Source organism: Spinacia oleracea, chromosome 4 (assembly GCF_020520425.1).
Source record: "Spinacia oleracea cultivar Varoflay chromosome 4, BTI_SOV_V1, whole genome shotgun sequence".
Taxonomy (NCBI): Eukaryota; Viridiplantae; Streptophyta; class Magnoliopsida; order Caryophyllales; family Amaranthaceae; genus Spinacia; species Spinacia oleracea.
Genome location: NC_079490.1, coordinates 111757514 through 111770595, shown reverse-complemented (window position 1 = coordinate 111770595; position 13082 = coordinate 111757514). Strand labels below are relative to the sequence as shown.

At 37.0% G+C, this 13082-nt stretch overlaps 1 protein-coding gene across 1 annotated transcript; it reads left to right on the top strand.

Moving 5' to 3' along the window:
- Positions 1-4409: 4409 nt before the first annotated feature.
- Positions 4410-7251, top strand: LOC110788229 (40S ribosomal protein S8-like). The gene is made up of 5 exons (XM_021992864.2): positions 4410-4564; positions 4700-4772; positions 5649-5991; positions 6507-6673; positions 6960-7251. Exons 1-5 carry the CDS (start codon positions 4561-4563, stop codon positions 7033-7035), a joined length of 663 nt encoding a protein of 220 aa, XP_021848556.1. The 5' UTR covers positions 4410-4560; the 3' UTR covers positions 7036-7251.
- The last annotated feature ends 5831 nt before the right edge of the window (positions 7252-13082 follow it).

Here is a 13082-nt window from a genome sequence, read left to right as displayed (position 1 = left end):
TAAATAGTTTGTGTAAACTAGAGGATTGAGATATACTAATATAAGATATTCTACAATAAGAACCTTTATTTTCCAAGTATCATGTAATTCGCATACTACTCAAAAGTACAAATATTGCTGGAGAATTACTCATAATCCTGATAACATATAAAATAATACAAACACTCAATAATTACTCAAAAAACAGGAAAAAAAAAAAAAATCAGATCTTGAAAGAAGAGAGAATTAGTACCGGAAATGAGATGAAAATCTGATTCCAGAGAAGGAGAGATAAGTACTCGTTCTTAAACTCTTGATTGAAGTTCAAATGCCGAATTTCATCAATTTAACACGACTTCATAAGGCAATTAAAAAACCTAAATTCATACGAAAAAATGGAATAAAATTTATCGATAATTTATATTCATTGAGCTTCCAATTCACCCTAATAATAAAGCAAATCCCTAATTCTTCAAATTTAAACCCAAAATATGAAAGAACGAATTTCAAACGAAAGATTATTGACGGATGAATTAATTATTACCTTACCTACCACAAGACCTAAAATTGCAAAATAGTAGATGCAAAATCCACCCAGATGGTCGAACAAGGTCTGCAATCTGAGAGAAGTTACATGTGAGTGAATTTGAAGTTCTTTTTGAGGGTTTGAAGAGAAATCTGGGCGGCGGTTCTTTTTAGTGTTTGTTAAGCTAAGGCGAAGGAAGAAAGCTTAGGCAGTTCATTTCTTAATTTTTGTTTTTTTTTTAATTATTTTATATAAGTTTCAATAGCGTTTTTGTTAAAAGTCCTATAATAAATTTATGATATGACAACGGGTATTTGAAGAGCGCTATAATATCTTGTACATATGACAATGTTTTTTCAATAAGCGCTATAATATGTTGTTTTTAAGACCGTTAATAGCGAAATGAGAAAAGGCCCCAATGAATTTAATTGATTTAAATAGTAATTTTCACCTTTTTTGACAAAATATTAAAGACGCTTATGCTACAATATAAAAGAAAATATTCAAAAACGTAAGAATTAAAATAGGACACCCAAAACGGAATACGTAAAGAATAAAAAGGGACAAAGTGAGTAATTTATTTCCAATAAGTATTTCAACACATATTCATGTGAGATCTTTCGTTATTCGCCTCAATGTGTAGTTTCACAATATCAAATTTTATAATTTTAACATACTTATTTGGATATTTTTACATTTAAATATTGAATCGAAATGGGTGAAAAAAGTCAAAATATTACCAATACTTCGTTTGATAATTCGTAAATATTTTAAAATTTTACAAATAATATTTAATCCATTTTACCTTTTACAAAATGTTAAAAGTAAGATCCCTATGTAATCCTTACACATAAATGAGAAGAATGGGTTTTAAATAACTTAAAATGATTAAGAAATAAAAGAGATATCTCAATTTTAAAATGAGAAAACTGTAAAGTGGTAGTAAATATAAAACATTGGAAGTTTAAGGTAGTAATTTAAAATAAAAATTTCATAAAGTAGTAAACACAAAAGTGGTGTATTTTTCAGGTTGTAAATACCAAAGTTTCCTATTAGAAATAACAAATTGAGCATTTGCTGGCCTATCCGTATCTGTCGACCTTAGTCTGGGCTCTTTATCAGCATTAATAGCACCAACCAACTTTATATATTTTATTTTTATTTTTCTTTTTGGTTTAATTTCTGATTTGGGTTTACCTATATGGGCTTGGAAGACATAGTAAATTGAATTGAATGATTAGTATGGACCCAATTAACTAATAACAAGTTTTAGAACATAAATTAGTGTGTGGCCCGGGCGTTGCCTTGGGTTTTAACTTTTATTCGGATTTATTTGTTGTAAATATGTATCCATCTAGATGATGGGTCGTCATTAGGGCTGCAAATGAGCCGAATCGAGCCGAGTTTTACCTTGTTCGAGCCAAGCTTGATAAGGATTTTAAATGTTCGAGCTTGACTCGAGCTTTACCGAGCTATGCAATTTGTTGTTCGAGCTTTGTCCGTTAAGCTTCTTACCTTCTCGAGCTCGGCTCGAGCTCGCTCGTTTAGCTCGAGCTCAAGTTCGAGCTCGAGCTTAATAAACGAGCTTTGAAAAAAATTAACTTGCAATTTTTATTTTTATAGAGCATGCAAACAATTACCAAATTAAAGGAATATTTATAATTAGCTACTCGTTATAAGGGTCAAGACTCAAAACAATACACTAAGAGTTCAAACTGAAGTAAAATAAACAACCAAGCAACCAATTGTCTTGCCCTTAAAACAAATCTCTGGTTTTGCTTGAGGGAGGGTAATGAATTTGAAGGTGCATTTATACTACGCATTGAAATTTGAAGGGAAGCAATAATAATGGAATGAAATTGGAAACAAGGAGAGCCAAGAAATTCTTCATCTGAAAGTTGGGAATTGATCGATCAATCAAATCCTCAAATTGGGGTAAATTATATAATCATGGAGAAAATTGACAAAATATATGATTTTGAATGAAATATTGTACGGGATTAGGGGATATTATACTATATGATTTATTCACTTTCTTCAAATAATATATTTGTTGATATTTAAGAGTAATAATTATTAAGAAAACTTATATTTTATTTCATAATAAAATCATCTTTTCGAGCTTGAACGAGTCATAAACGGGCTCATAAACGAGCTTATAAACGAGTAATTAATGAGCTATAAACGAGTGCTCGTGAACATTAACGAGCTGAACGTGATGTTGTTCGAGCTTAGCTCGTTTACTTATCGAGCCTAGGAATTTTGTACAAGCTCGTTCATTACTTAATAAACGAGCTTTGACCGAGTTTTGACCGAGCTTGTTCGCGAGTTGTTCGCGAACGTATCGGCTCATTTGCAGCCCTAGTCGTCATAGAACTATGAGGTTACACACAAGATTAGCTGTCGATTAACAACCTTCCCAAGCTGAAACTCCACGCTCTATTACCCCGAGTGCATGTAATATGTTCTATAATTATTCGACCACTTCTCGTTATTACGTTCTATTACCCTGATTTTTTTTTTGAGGCTTAATCTAGAAAAGTAATAACTGTACATTTTATAAATTGAATAATCATTCCATTTTTTTGCATTCACTTCTATTCAATTTGTTATTTATTGTAAAAAGTTCATAAATGTTTATATAGAATATATAACACAAGTTGTAGTTGGTTAAGATGGTTGGATGATGAACTTTTAACAAAGAGGTCTGGTGTTCAATCCTTGCTTACATGTTTTTTGGTTGTCAATGACATGTCATGATGCTGATAAGTGGTGACGTGGCGTAATAAGGAGAGGTATACGTGACACGTGTACGTTCTTAAGAACGCTTTTTAATATATTAGTATAGATTGCTTATATAAAATAATTACAATTTTAAAATCGTAATTTTATAAATTAATAAAGTTTTGGAAAGTAATTAAACTTAAATCATAATAACTTCAAATCAATAACAAATGTAAATGAATATATGTTTCGCTTATAAAATATTAAAATCTCTTTAAAACCATAACTTAGTAAATCGATAGATTTTAGTAAAATAATCATAACTTATAATCCAAATCATTTTAATTTCAATAATATAATTAAAATAATCGAAAGAATAAATAGAAATCAAATTTACTTTACTCGTTTTATAAAAAGAAATTTTAAAAGTTCAAATTAAGACTATTTTTAAAACTAATAAAGTAATTGTTATAAATAAAATATGTTCATAAATACGCGGTATTACAGAATAGAACAGAACAGAACTGAACTGAACTGAAATAAACTAAACTGAGCTGAACTGAACTAAACTGAAATAAACTAAACTGAATTGGATGCTCCTGAACTGAACTAAACTGAAGTGAACTGAGCTGAGCTGAACTGAACTAAGCTGAACTGAACTGAACTAAGCTGAACTGAACTGAACTGAACTGAACTTAATTTAACTTAACTTAACTTAACTTAACTTAACATAATATTACTAAAACAAAATAATAAATAATAAAAAAAAAATAAAAAAATATATATATATATATATTTTTTATTCTTGAAATTTTTTTTATAATTTAATTCCCGTGATATTAAATACTCGCAATGTTTGTGATTTTTACACTATTTACATATTATAATTTGAAATTATCAGTAATTTATACATAAGATAAAATATATTAATGTACGATCTTGTTTTAATATGTATTTTCAAAATATTAACTTTTTATAATTTTTACTGAAAAATAATAATGATAAAAGTTGTGCATTAGCAATTTGACATGCGTGAATGTGACAAACGTTGCGAGTAAAAATGAACGGAGGAATATTATTTATTATTGACAATTTTTTTGTTAGAGTCTCGGGTCGGATCTTTTCTTGACAAATTTACAGTTATCTAAAATAAAGCCCATCAAAACAAAACCCAAAATCTAGCCCATTAAAACGTTGTTACTAGGGTTTAACTCACTCCCTCATTTCTTCATCCTCTCAGTGCCCCCTTCCCTTACCCCTTTCCCCCTTCCCCCTTTCTCTTCAGGCGAAAGCACAGAAACCCTAGTTTCTGCGTTCTTCAATCCGTGAACATGGGTAAAGCTTTCAACTTTCTCTCCCCTGAACTCTGCACTTTTCGATTCACTAGATCTTCTTCAAGTTTTGCCTTGATGGCGGTCGATTTTTATTTTGATTAATACTAATGTTTCTATAATTTTGTGTTTATTGTAGGTATTTCTCGTGATTCTATGCACAAGAGACGTGAGACTGGTGGCAAGAAGAAGGCTTGGAGGAAGAAGCGAAAGTAATATTTCTTCTTTTTTTCTCGATATTTTTTGAACTGGTTTACTATGTTGTTGTGTTTCTGTAAATTTGAAGTTTCGAACTTTTGAGTTATGATAATGATTAGAAAATGAATGATTTGTATTGCTTGGATTTGTTGATTAATTGTGGATTTAATGCTGTTGAATCAATAAGTAGTGATTTGAATTACTTTTGATATGGGGGGTAAGAAGATGCTTTACTGAAATTATATTATTAATTTAGTGTTGGAGAAATTAGTTTTCGGAATGCTTCATTGTAGTTGATGCTCTAGAGTTGCATTTCAGTTTTGTAAGTATTGTGCTACTTAATCTTGTATGTAGTAGTTTATGGTTTTGAATTCTACAGTTATTTTGTTTTTATGAGACGGTCCTGTCCCGGTTAGTAATTCCATCTGCACGCAATATATCCATAAGCCACATTAATGTGCCATGTTATCATTTTATTGTTCCCTAACATTTTTAGGAAAGCCAGTGATGTTTTGGCATACCTTTTTTTTGACCGTCGGGAGATGCTTGGTTGGGGATTGTTTTTTCTATGCTTGGTTATTTGTTTCGGCTTACAGTTAATTATGATGAAATTCACTAAATTTGATGTTCGAGCAGTGTTATTGTCCTCTCCCTCCCTGTGCATATCTTATGTCATTTTGCATTTTGATCTTTTATTTTTCCGTGTATCTCAGTATCTGGCATAAAGCAGATATCCGTGAATTATTATTGCTGTCATGCTGTGTGCCTAATTACATCACGTTTCTTTTGTCTTAGTCGAGTCTTTATCTTATTCATGGCTATACTGTTGCACCAATTGTATGTCCTTATCTGTTTATGTATGATTAATGGCCTGTCTTATTGTGGTAAAGGTACGAGCTCGGGAGACAGCCAGCAAACACAAAGCTTTCAAGCAACAAGACAGTAAGGAGGGTTAGAGTTCGTGGTGGTAATGTTAAGTGGCGTGCACTGAGGCTGGATACTGGCAACTTTTCATGGGGTAGTGAGGCAGTGACCCGCAAGACCCGTCTATTAGATGTTGTTTACAATGCATCCAACAATGAGTTGGTTAGGACACAGACTTTGGTGAAGAGTGCTATTGTCCAGGTTGATGCTGCACCATTTAAGCAGTGGTACAGTCAGCATTACGGAGTTGAAATTGGACGTAAGAAGAAGGCAGCTGCTGCTGCTGCTGCTGCCAAGAAGGAAAGCGAGGTATTCTCTTTTTTTTTTTTTTTTTTTTTTTTTTTCTTTCTGGTAGTATCGTACCATGCCTAATTTGCTTTGTTTTGATTGATCAAGTGCAAACATTGCGTTGACTCATTTAATGATGTCCTTTTCTCAGTGAACGCTTCATTTTTTCGTTATCTCTCTGTGATTTGGCTACATTTGTTTCCTGTTTATGTGGGTATCTTCAAGAGTTCTGTTATTTCTGACGTCGGTTATTTCTGTCATTCTTAATTCTTTGCTCAAGCGCCTGTGTCCCAGGGGTTGTCTCTATTTATGTTTGTACCCCTGCACTATCTGTAGTTTAATTGATGTGGTGTAACTTAATCATGTTTCCACTTAAAATGAGGTTATCATCTACCAGTATTAGTTGCTACTGGTATTTCATTTTGTTCCTAGCATGATTTTAAATTTTGCTTGTTTGAACATTGTTCGTTGAAGTGTATTTGGTCATGTGGTTAGGAGGTTTAATTGAGAGGTTATGTATTATTTCCTTTTGATAGGAGAGTGAGACCACAGAGGAAACCAAGAAGAGCAACCATGTCACCAGAAAGCTAGAGAAGCGTCAGGAGACCCGTACTTTGGACTCTCACATCGAAGAACAATTTGGTGGTGGTCGTTTGTTGGCCTGCATTTCTTCCCGCCCTGGTCAATGTGGCCGTTGTGATGGGTAAGTAATCTTTTCCTTGTTTCACTTTATGTTGAGAAAACCAAAATTCCTCACTCCCCAATCACTAGGGTTAAATCATTGCACACAACAGAATAATAAGCGAGATTTAAGCTGAATTGTACTTGGAAACTGTCATAGAGAAAATACAGAGACTTGTCATCTGACTCATTCTCCCTCAACTATTGGAAAACGTGGAGCTACATTTTATATTTATAGTTTGTGTAGTAATTTTCCTTGTGGTTTATTTTGGCAACCAATTAACAGAGCTTAAACTTGTCAATGGCAGATATATTTTGGAGGGTAAGGAGCTGGAATTCTACATGAAGAAAATCCAGAAGAAGAAGGGCAAGGCAGCTGCTTAAATCTTTTTGCTGTAGAAGATATCAGGGATGACTGTTTTCTTTTTGATGGTCTAGTCCTAGAACGTTTTGGTATTTCATGTGGCACTTTTATGTTTATGTTACCTCTAGTAATACTCCGGCTCACATTTTTGACTGCTATGTTCCGTTTAATGTTTGTGCTATGAGTGTGCTATGAATTTTTCTGAGACATAAATATCATGGGCACTTCTGGAGGCAGTTTCTGAGGAGAGTAACAAATATCAAATATTATGAGCAGCAGCTTTGCTGGTTAACTCTGGACCTATCAAACCGCCCACCATCTAATTTTTTATGGTTAGGAGATAAAACTAGGCAGCACAGAAGTGTTTTGATTAACACTTCTGTGCTAATGATGTAAAGGATTGAGCAAATGATCCCATATGGAACCAATTAATTGTTGACCCGAGCCCAAATGTGATTGAATTGGACTGGCTTAGGCTGAATCTTATATCACCAGACTTAACTAGACCTGATCCACATTAGAGTATACGCCGGATTTGGCGTATGTGTGGGAGAAAGTATTTTTGGATATCAGATATGTGCTTGTAAATGCATATTATAATAAAAGACAAAATTTGAAAAAGCATAAAAAAGAAATTGAATGCTACATTTTTAAACAAAAATGGTGCATTTTTTAACATGAATGGTACTTGCTTTTTTGTCTTTAGCTATTTGTCTTTTAGCTGATATGTGTGTTGCCTTACATATTTGATATGCGAAAAAACGTCCCTGTATGTGGTTCCTATTTAGGAAATATATATTCTTGGCAAACATAATGAATATATCTTGGTTAGGATTAGAGCTGTTGAAAATAAACCCGACTTGAAAACCAACCTGAAAATACTTGATTTTGAGCGATTTCGTGACTCGTAACCTGATTTATCGTTGTTACGAAAAATTTCTGCCGGATTTGATGGAGGCTGTGAGTCCGGGTTGAGTCTAGTGAGACTCAGACCCATATCTATGTTTTTCACATGGATCCAGAATTGTCTCAGATCCATTGGGTTTGAAAATTTAAACACTTACCTGGATCCAACAGGTCTGGCGGTTTTTGGGTTTAAAATGGATCTGGATGTTTTATTTATTTTATTCTTTTTTGTCACTAATGTTTTTTCTAGGCAATTAGTTTGACCATCATTTATCATTACATTCGTATAATAAAATTTCATAAGTTAATAATATATATAATATATATTAGTTTCCATACAATTTAATGTAAAAAAATATGCCTAAAGTAAGTTACGTAGTAAATTAATTGAATGTGTCCATTGGTCAGATATGACCCGTTTAGTAACAAATGAATTAAGATTCGTTCCAAATCCAATGGGTTTAAAAAAATTGGACCCAGACCCTAAAAAATGGGGAGGGTCAAACAAGGTCTGGGTCAGGTCCACGTCTATCCCTAAAGGTGCGTCCTATTTAACTTATCTGACCTGAATTTATTTGAATTTATTGGAATTTATCTAATCTTATTGGACCTTATTGAATAATAATAATAATAATAATAATAATAATAATAATAATAATAATAATAATAATAATAATAATAATATGAAATAAGCGGGTCAACTACAAAGCAAGCCGGGTTGCTACAATCTGGGCTGTCTGGCTTTGTTCCGGGACGAGTTGTAACTGATGCGGATAATCGAAAGTGAGTCAAGTACGAAATAAGTCTGCAACTGGGTATGGTTTTTTTCCTTTCTCTTTTTATTCTCCGGGGAATTGAATAAGGATGTTGTTGCGTTGGTAAAACGAGTTCAGAAGTTTTCTAAGACTCAAGGCATTGGGGTTCGTGATGCTTCTCATATCTTCACCAGGATAGGCTTTCCTATATATTTAGAGGAGTGAAAGCCCAGATTGTAACTCGGCTTCCCACTACTTTTTTTGTACTTTGATTGACTTTGTTAGCATTTGATATAATAATAATAATAATAATAATAATAATAATAATAATAATAATAATAATAATAATAATACTACTACTACTATTACTAATAATAATAATAATAATAATAATAATAATAATAATAATAATAATAATAATAAAAATAATAAAAATAGTTGATGTGGGCTTGGATAATCCCACAATAAGGCCCAAGGGTTGAAAGATGAGCACAACCCACCTATAGGTGGCACATGGGTCCAAGGGCTGAAGGATGGCCCAAATCCCGTCACTTAAGCAATAAAAGATCGCCATTCTTAATAAAGCCCATTCCATTCGAGGCCAGGCCCAAACCCAAAAGGGTTCATCAAATCTTTATCCTCCTGGACACGTGTCCCTATCTTCCACAGGCATCACATGTTACAGCTAGGGTTATGGGGATCAATTCCCAAGGAACCTTAGTCTTATAAATAGTTCAGATCCCAAGGTAAAGGGGCATTCAATTCATTTCCACCTACCTAAACTATCTTTGCTCTGATTTCTCTCTACAAATTACTTCTCTCTCTAGCTTATACTTACTTAAGCATCAGAGAGAATATTCCTACTGGAATATTCTTGTTTTGCAGGTTGCCAGAAGATCGTGCCAGCTCATACTTGATACCTCCGAGGAACGCGTGACACGTCATCACCGTAAAAGATCCCACAACATTTGGCGCCGTCTGTGGGGAGGTATAGTATCATGGCCGAACAACAATCTGATGAAAGCGCAGAAGGAGCACGGTCTGCTATCAACAAAAGGCAGCCCCCTGTTAGAGACCAGGCTGACAAGCATTGTGACGCCTCAGCAAGCCGTCCAGCCTCCGCGAGATCCCTGCGGCACCTGTTGCATGGTCTCCATCAAAACATCACGGATGAATGGCAGGAAAGACTTCAGCATGTCCTCCAGGAAGAAATCACCAAGTCCTTAAGCGAAGCCAACCAAGTGCAGAGATGCGGCAAGACGGCGGAATCGGTTGCAGATGGACGTGGCCCACCCCTGAAGAGACGGCGTCTGAAGGAGAAAAGTCACCATGTAAGAGAGGAGCGTCATGGACGGCGGACGAGCCTGGCACCACGAAGGCCAACTTACAAGCCTCAGGATAGTCACTTCACTAGTAGACCCACCATGACCTCTAGAAGGCCGCAAGCAAACCTCACTCGAAAAGAAACTGGCCGAGACAATGAAGTAAGAAGAAAACGAAAGAAGCCGCCAACGGGAAATCTGTTTGTCTACAACGCGGATCCGGAACATATTCTCCTAGATGAGGGACATAATCTTGGAATAGAACAGTGGTCCCCCAAAAGGCCGCCTGCATCGAAGCAGAACACCCCGTTCTGTGCCTTTCACAAGGAGGATGGGCATGACACCCAAAGCTGTCGGATGCTGAGGAAGATACTGGATGGCTACGCGGCTAAAGGATACCTACATCAGTATCTATGTGTGACAGATGCAAATAAAATCAACAAGAAAACCGGCGAGGAGTTGGGTGCCTCTCCCAATTGTGACAGCGGCGACAGTTATTCAGACGAAGGATTCATAGCGGTAATATCAGGAGGGATTGCGGCATGAGCACCGTCTAGAGAAGGACGGCAATACAGTTCGTCTCATCTCTGCACCAAGCAAATGGATTTGCCCCCTGTGGAAATCTCCAAAGACGATTACCGCAAGACGACAACACCATATGATGATGACCCTTTGGTCTTGGAAATTAAAGTGGCCAATCTCAGGGTGAAGAGAGTATTGGTGGACACAGGGAGCTCGTCCGACATAATCAGTTTGCAATGCCTGCAGAAATTGAAGCATGACCCAGGAACGATAGAAAAAGTACCCAAGCCCCTTGTAGGTTTCGGGGGAAGTATGGTCCGTCCTATTGGCTCCATCCTGCTTCCCGTCTCCATTGGCACCCCTCCAGTAACTAAAGAAGGTGCCGTTCGATTCACGATTGTAGCGAGTCTTACCTCCTTTAATATCATACTAGGCCGCCCAGCCCTCAATGATCTAAAAGCAGTGATTGTCCCCCACTTACTGTTGGTTAAATTCATGGGAAGCAATGGTGGTATTGGAGCCCTCTACGGAAACCAACAATTGGCCAGAGATTGCTACCTATCTACGTTGGAAGCGGCAACTTGGGGAGCTTCTCCGAAAAAGAGCGAACAGTTGAAACCTCAGAAAAAAGGGCGAAGACTCAAAGAGATGCCCACGGCTCATAGTGCGGACAGACGACCCGAGCTAGTGGGAGCACACTATGATATAGTCCTGGACCTAGAAGATCCATCTCGAACGCTTCCTATTGGAATCCCACCTGACGATCCCATGGCAGCGGCACTGGTACAATTGCTGAGAGAGTACAAAGAAATATTTGCCTTCACAGTGGAAGAAATGCCAGGTATTGATCCAGCAATAGCAGTGCACAAATTGAATGTAGATAGTGCCATGAAACCAGTACGGCAGAAGAAAAGGAATCATGGGGAGGCAAGAAACTTAGCCGCCGCCGCTGAGGTGCAAAAATTGATGGACGCTGGCTTTATACGCCCATGTCAGTACCCGGACTGGATGGCCAATGTAGTGCTAGTTCCCAAACCCATTGGGACGTGGAGAATGTGCGTTGACTATACAGATCTAAACAAGGCCTGCCCCAAGGACAACTTCCCATTACCAAAAATAGATCGCCTTGTCGATTCAACGGAAGGGCATGCCATGATGAGCTTTATGGATGCCTACTCTGGATTTCATCAGATTCCCCTGTGGCCCGAAGATCAGGAGAATACATCGTTTGTCACAGAGCAGGGTTTATACTGTTACAAGGTAATACCGTTCGTCCTAAAGAACGCACCAGCTACTTTCCAACGCTTAGTAAACACAGTTTTTGCAAAATAGCTTGGAAAGAATATAGAAGCCTATATTGATGACATGATTGTAAAAAGCAAGCAAAAGACAGACCACCTTGGGGACTTGCGAGAGACCTTCGAGACCCTTAGGACACACCAAATGAGACTAAATCCAAAGAAATGCATTTTTGGAGTCACTTCCGGCAAGTTCCTCGGTTTTTTGATTGACGAAAGGGGCATTGAGGCCAATCCAGACAAAGTACAAGCAGTCATCACTATGACGTCCCCAAAGACAGTTAAAGAAGTGCAACGTCTGACTGGTTGTCTAGCCGCCTTAGGACCTTTTCTGTCCAGAGCTGGAGATAAGTGTCATTACTTCCTCAACACCATCAAAAAGGGGACTCAGTTCGAGTGGACGCCACGGGCAGAAGCTGCCTTCCTTCAGCATCTGCACACTCTGCCGCGCCTAGTTAGCCCTCTCCAAGGAGAGGTTTTATGCCTATATCTTGCCATCTCAGATTACCTCTAAGTACCGTCTTACTCACTGAAAGAGATGGAATACAGTTACCTGTCTACTTCATCAACCACATGCTACAGAATGCCGAGCTTAAGTACCCGACTGTTGAAAAATTTGGCTTAGCCTTGTTCTTGGCCAGCAAGAAGCTCCGTCCTTACTTCTTGGCTCATCGACTGATAGTATACACAGATCAACCCCTGAAACGGCCATTCACCAATCTGGAAGCGTCCGGAAAAATGCTCAATTGGGCAATCGAGCTCAATGCATTCGACATTTCATATGAACCTCGAAAAGCAATAAAAGGGCAGGCATTTGCTGATTTTATTGTGGAAATTACTAGGCCGGCCCACTTAAAAATGATAAGACACAATGGGTAGTCCATGTAGATGGGTCAGCCACCCAAAATGGGTGTGGAGCCGGCATCATCTGCGAATCACCAGAAGAGGATGTCTATGAGTAAGCAATGCGCTTCAACTTTCAGGCGTCAAACAGTGAAGCAGAGTACGAGGCTTTAATATGTGGAATTCAGATGAGAAAAGCGGTAGGAGCAGCAGAAATCTTGGCCCTATCTGACTCACAGCTAATTGTCAGCCAAGTAAAGGGAGAATACGAAGCCAAGGACGACGCCATGATGAGATACTTGGAAATAGTCCTCCAAGAAATACAACAACTGACAAGTTTTGAAATACAACATATACCGCGGTCAGAAAATAGCAAGGCAGACGCCTTATCCAAGTTGGCCAACTCTGCGTCTTGCGACAC

What these genes read in the sequence shown, in the direction of transcription:
- LOC110788229 (XM_021992864.2), top strand. An exon ending in GCTTGGAGGAAGAAGCGAAA is followed by an intron (nt 4,773 to 5,648) that starts GTAATATTTCTT and finishes ATTGTGGTAAAG; the next exon opens with GTACGAGCTCGGGAGACAGC. An exon ending in CAATGTGGCCGTTGTGATGG is followed by an intron (nt 6,674 to 6,959) that starts GTAAGTAATCTT and finishes TGTCAATGGCAG; the next exon opens with ATATATTTTGGAGGGTAAGG.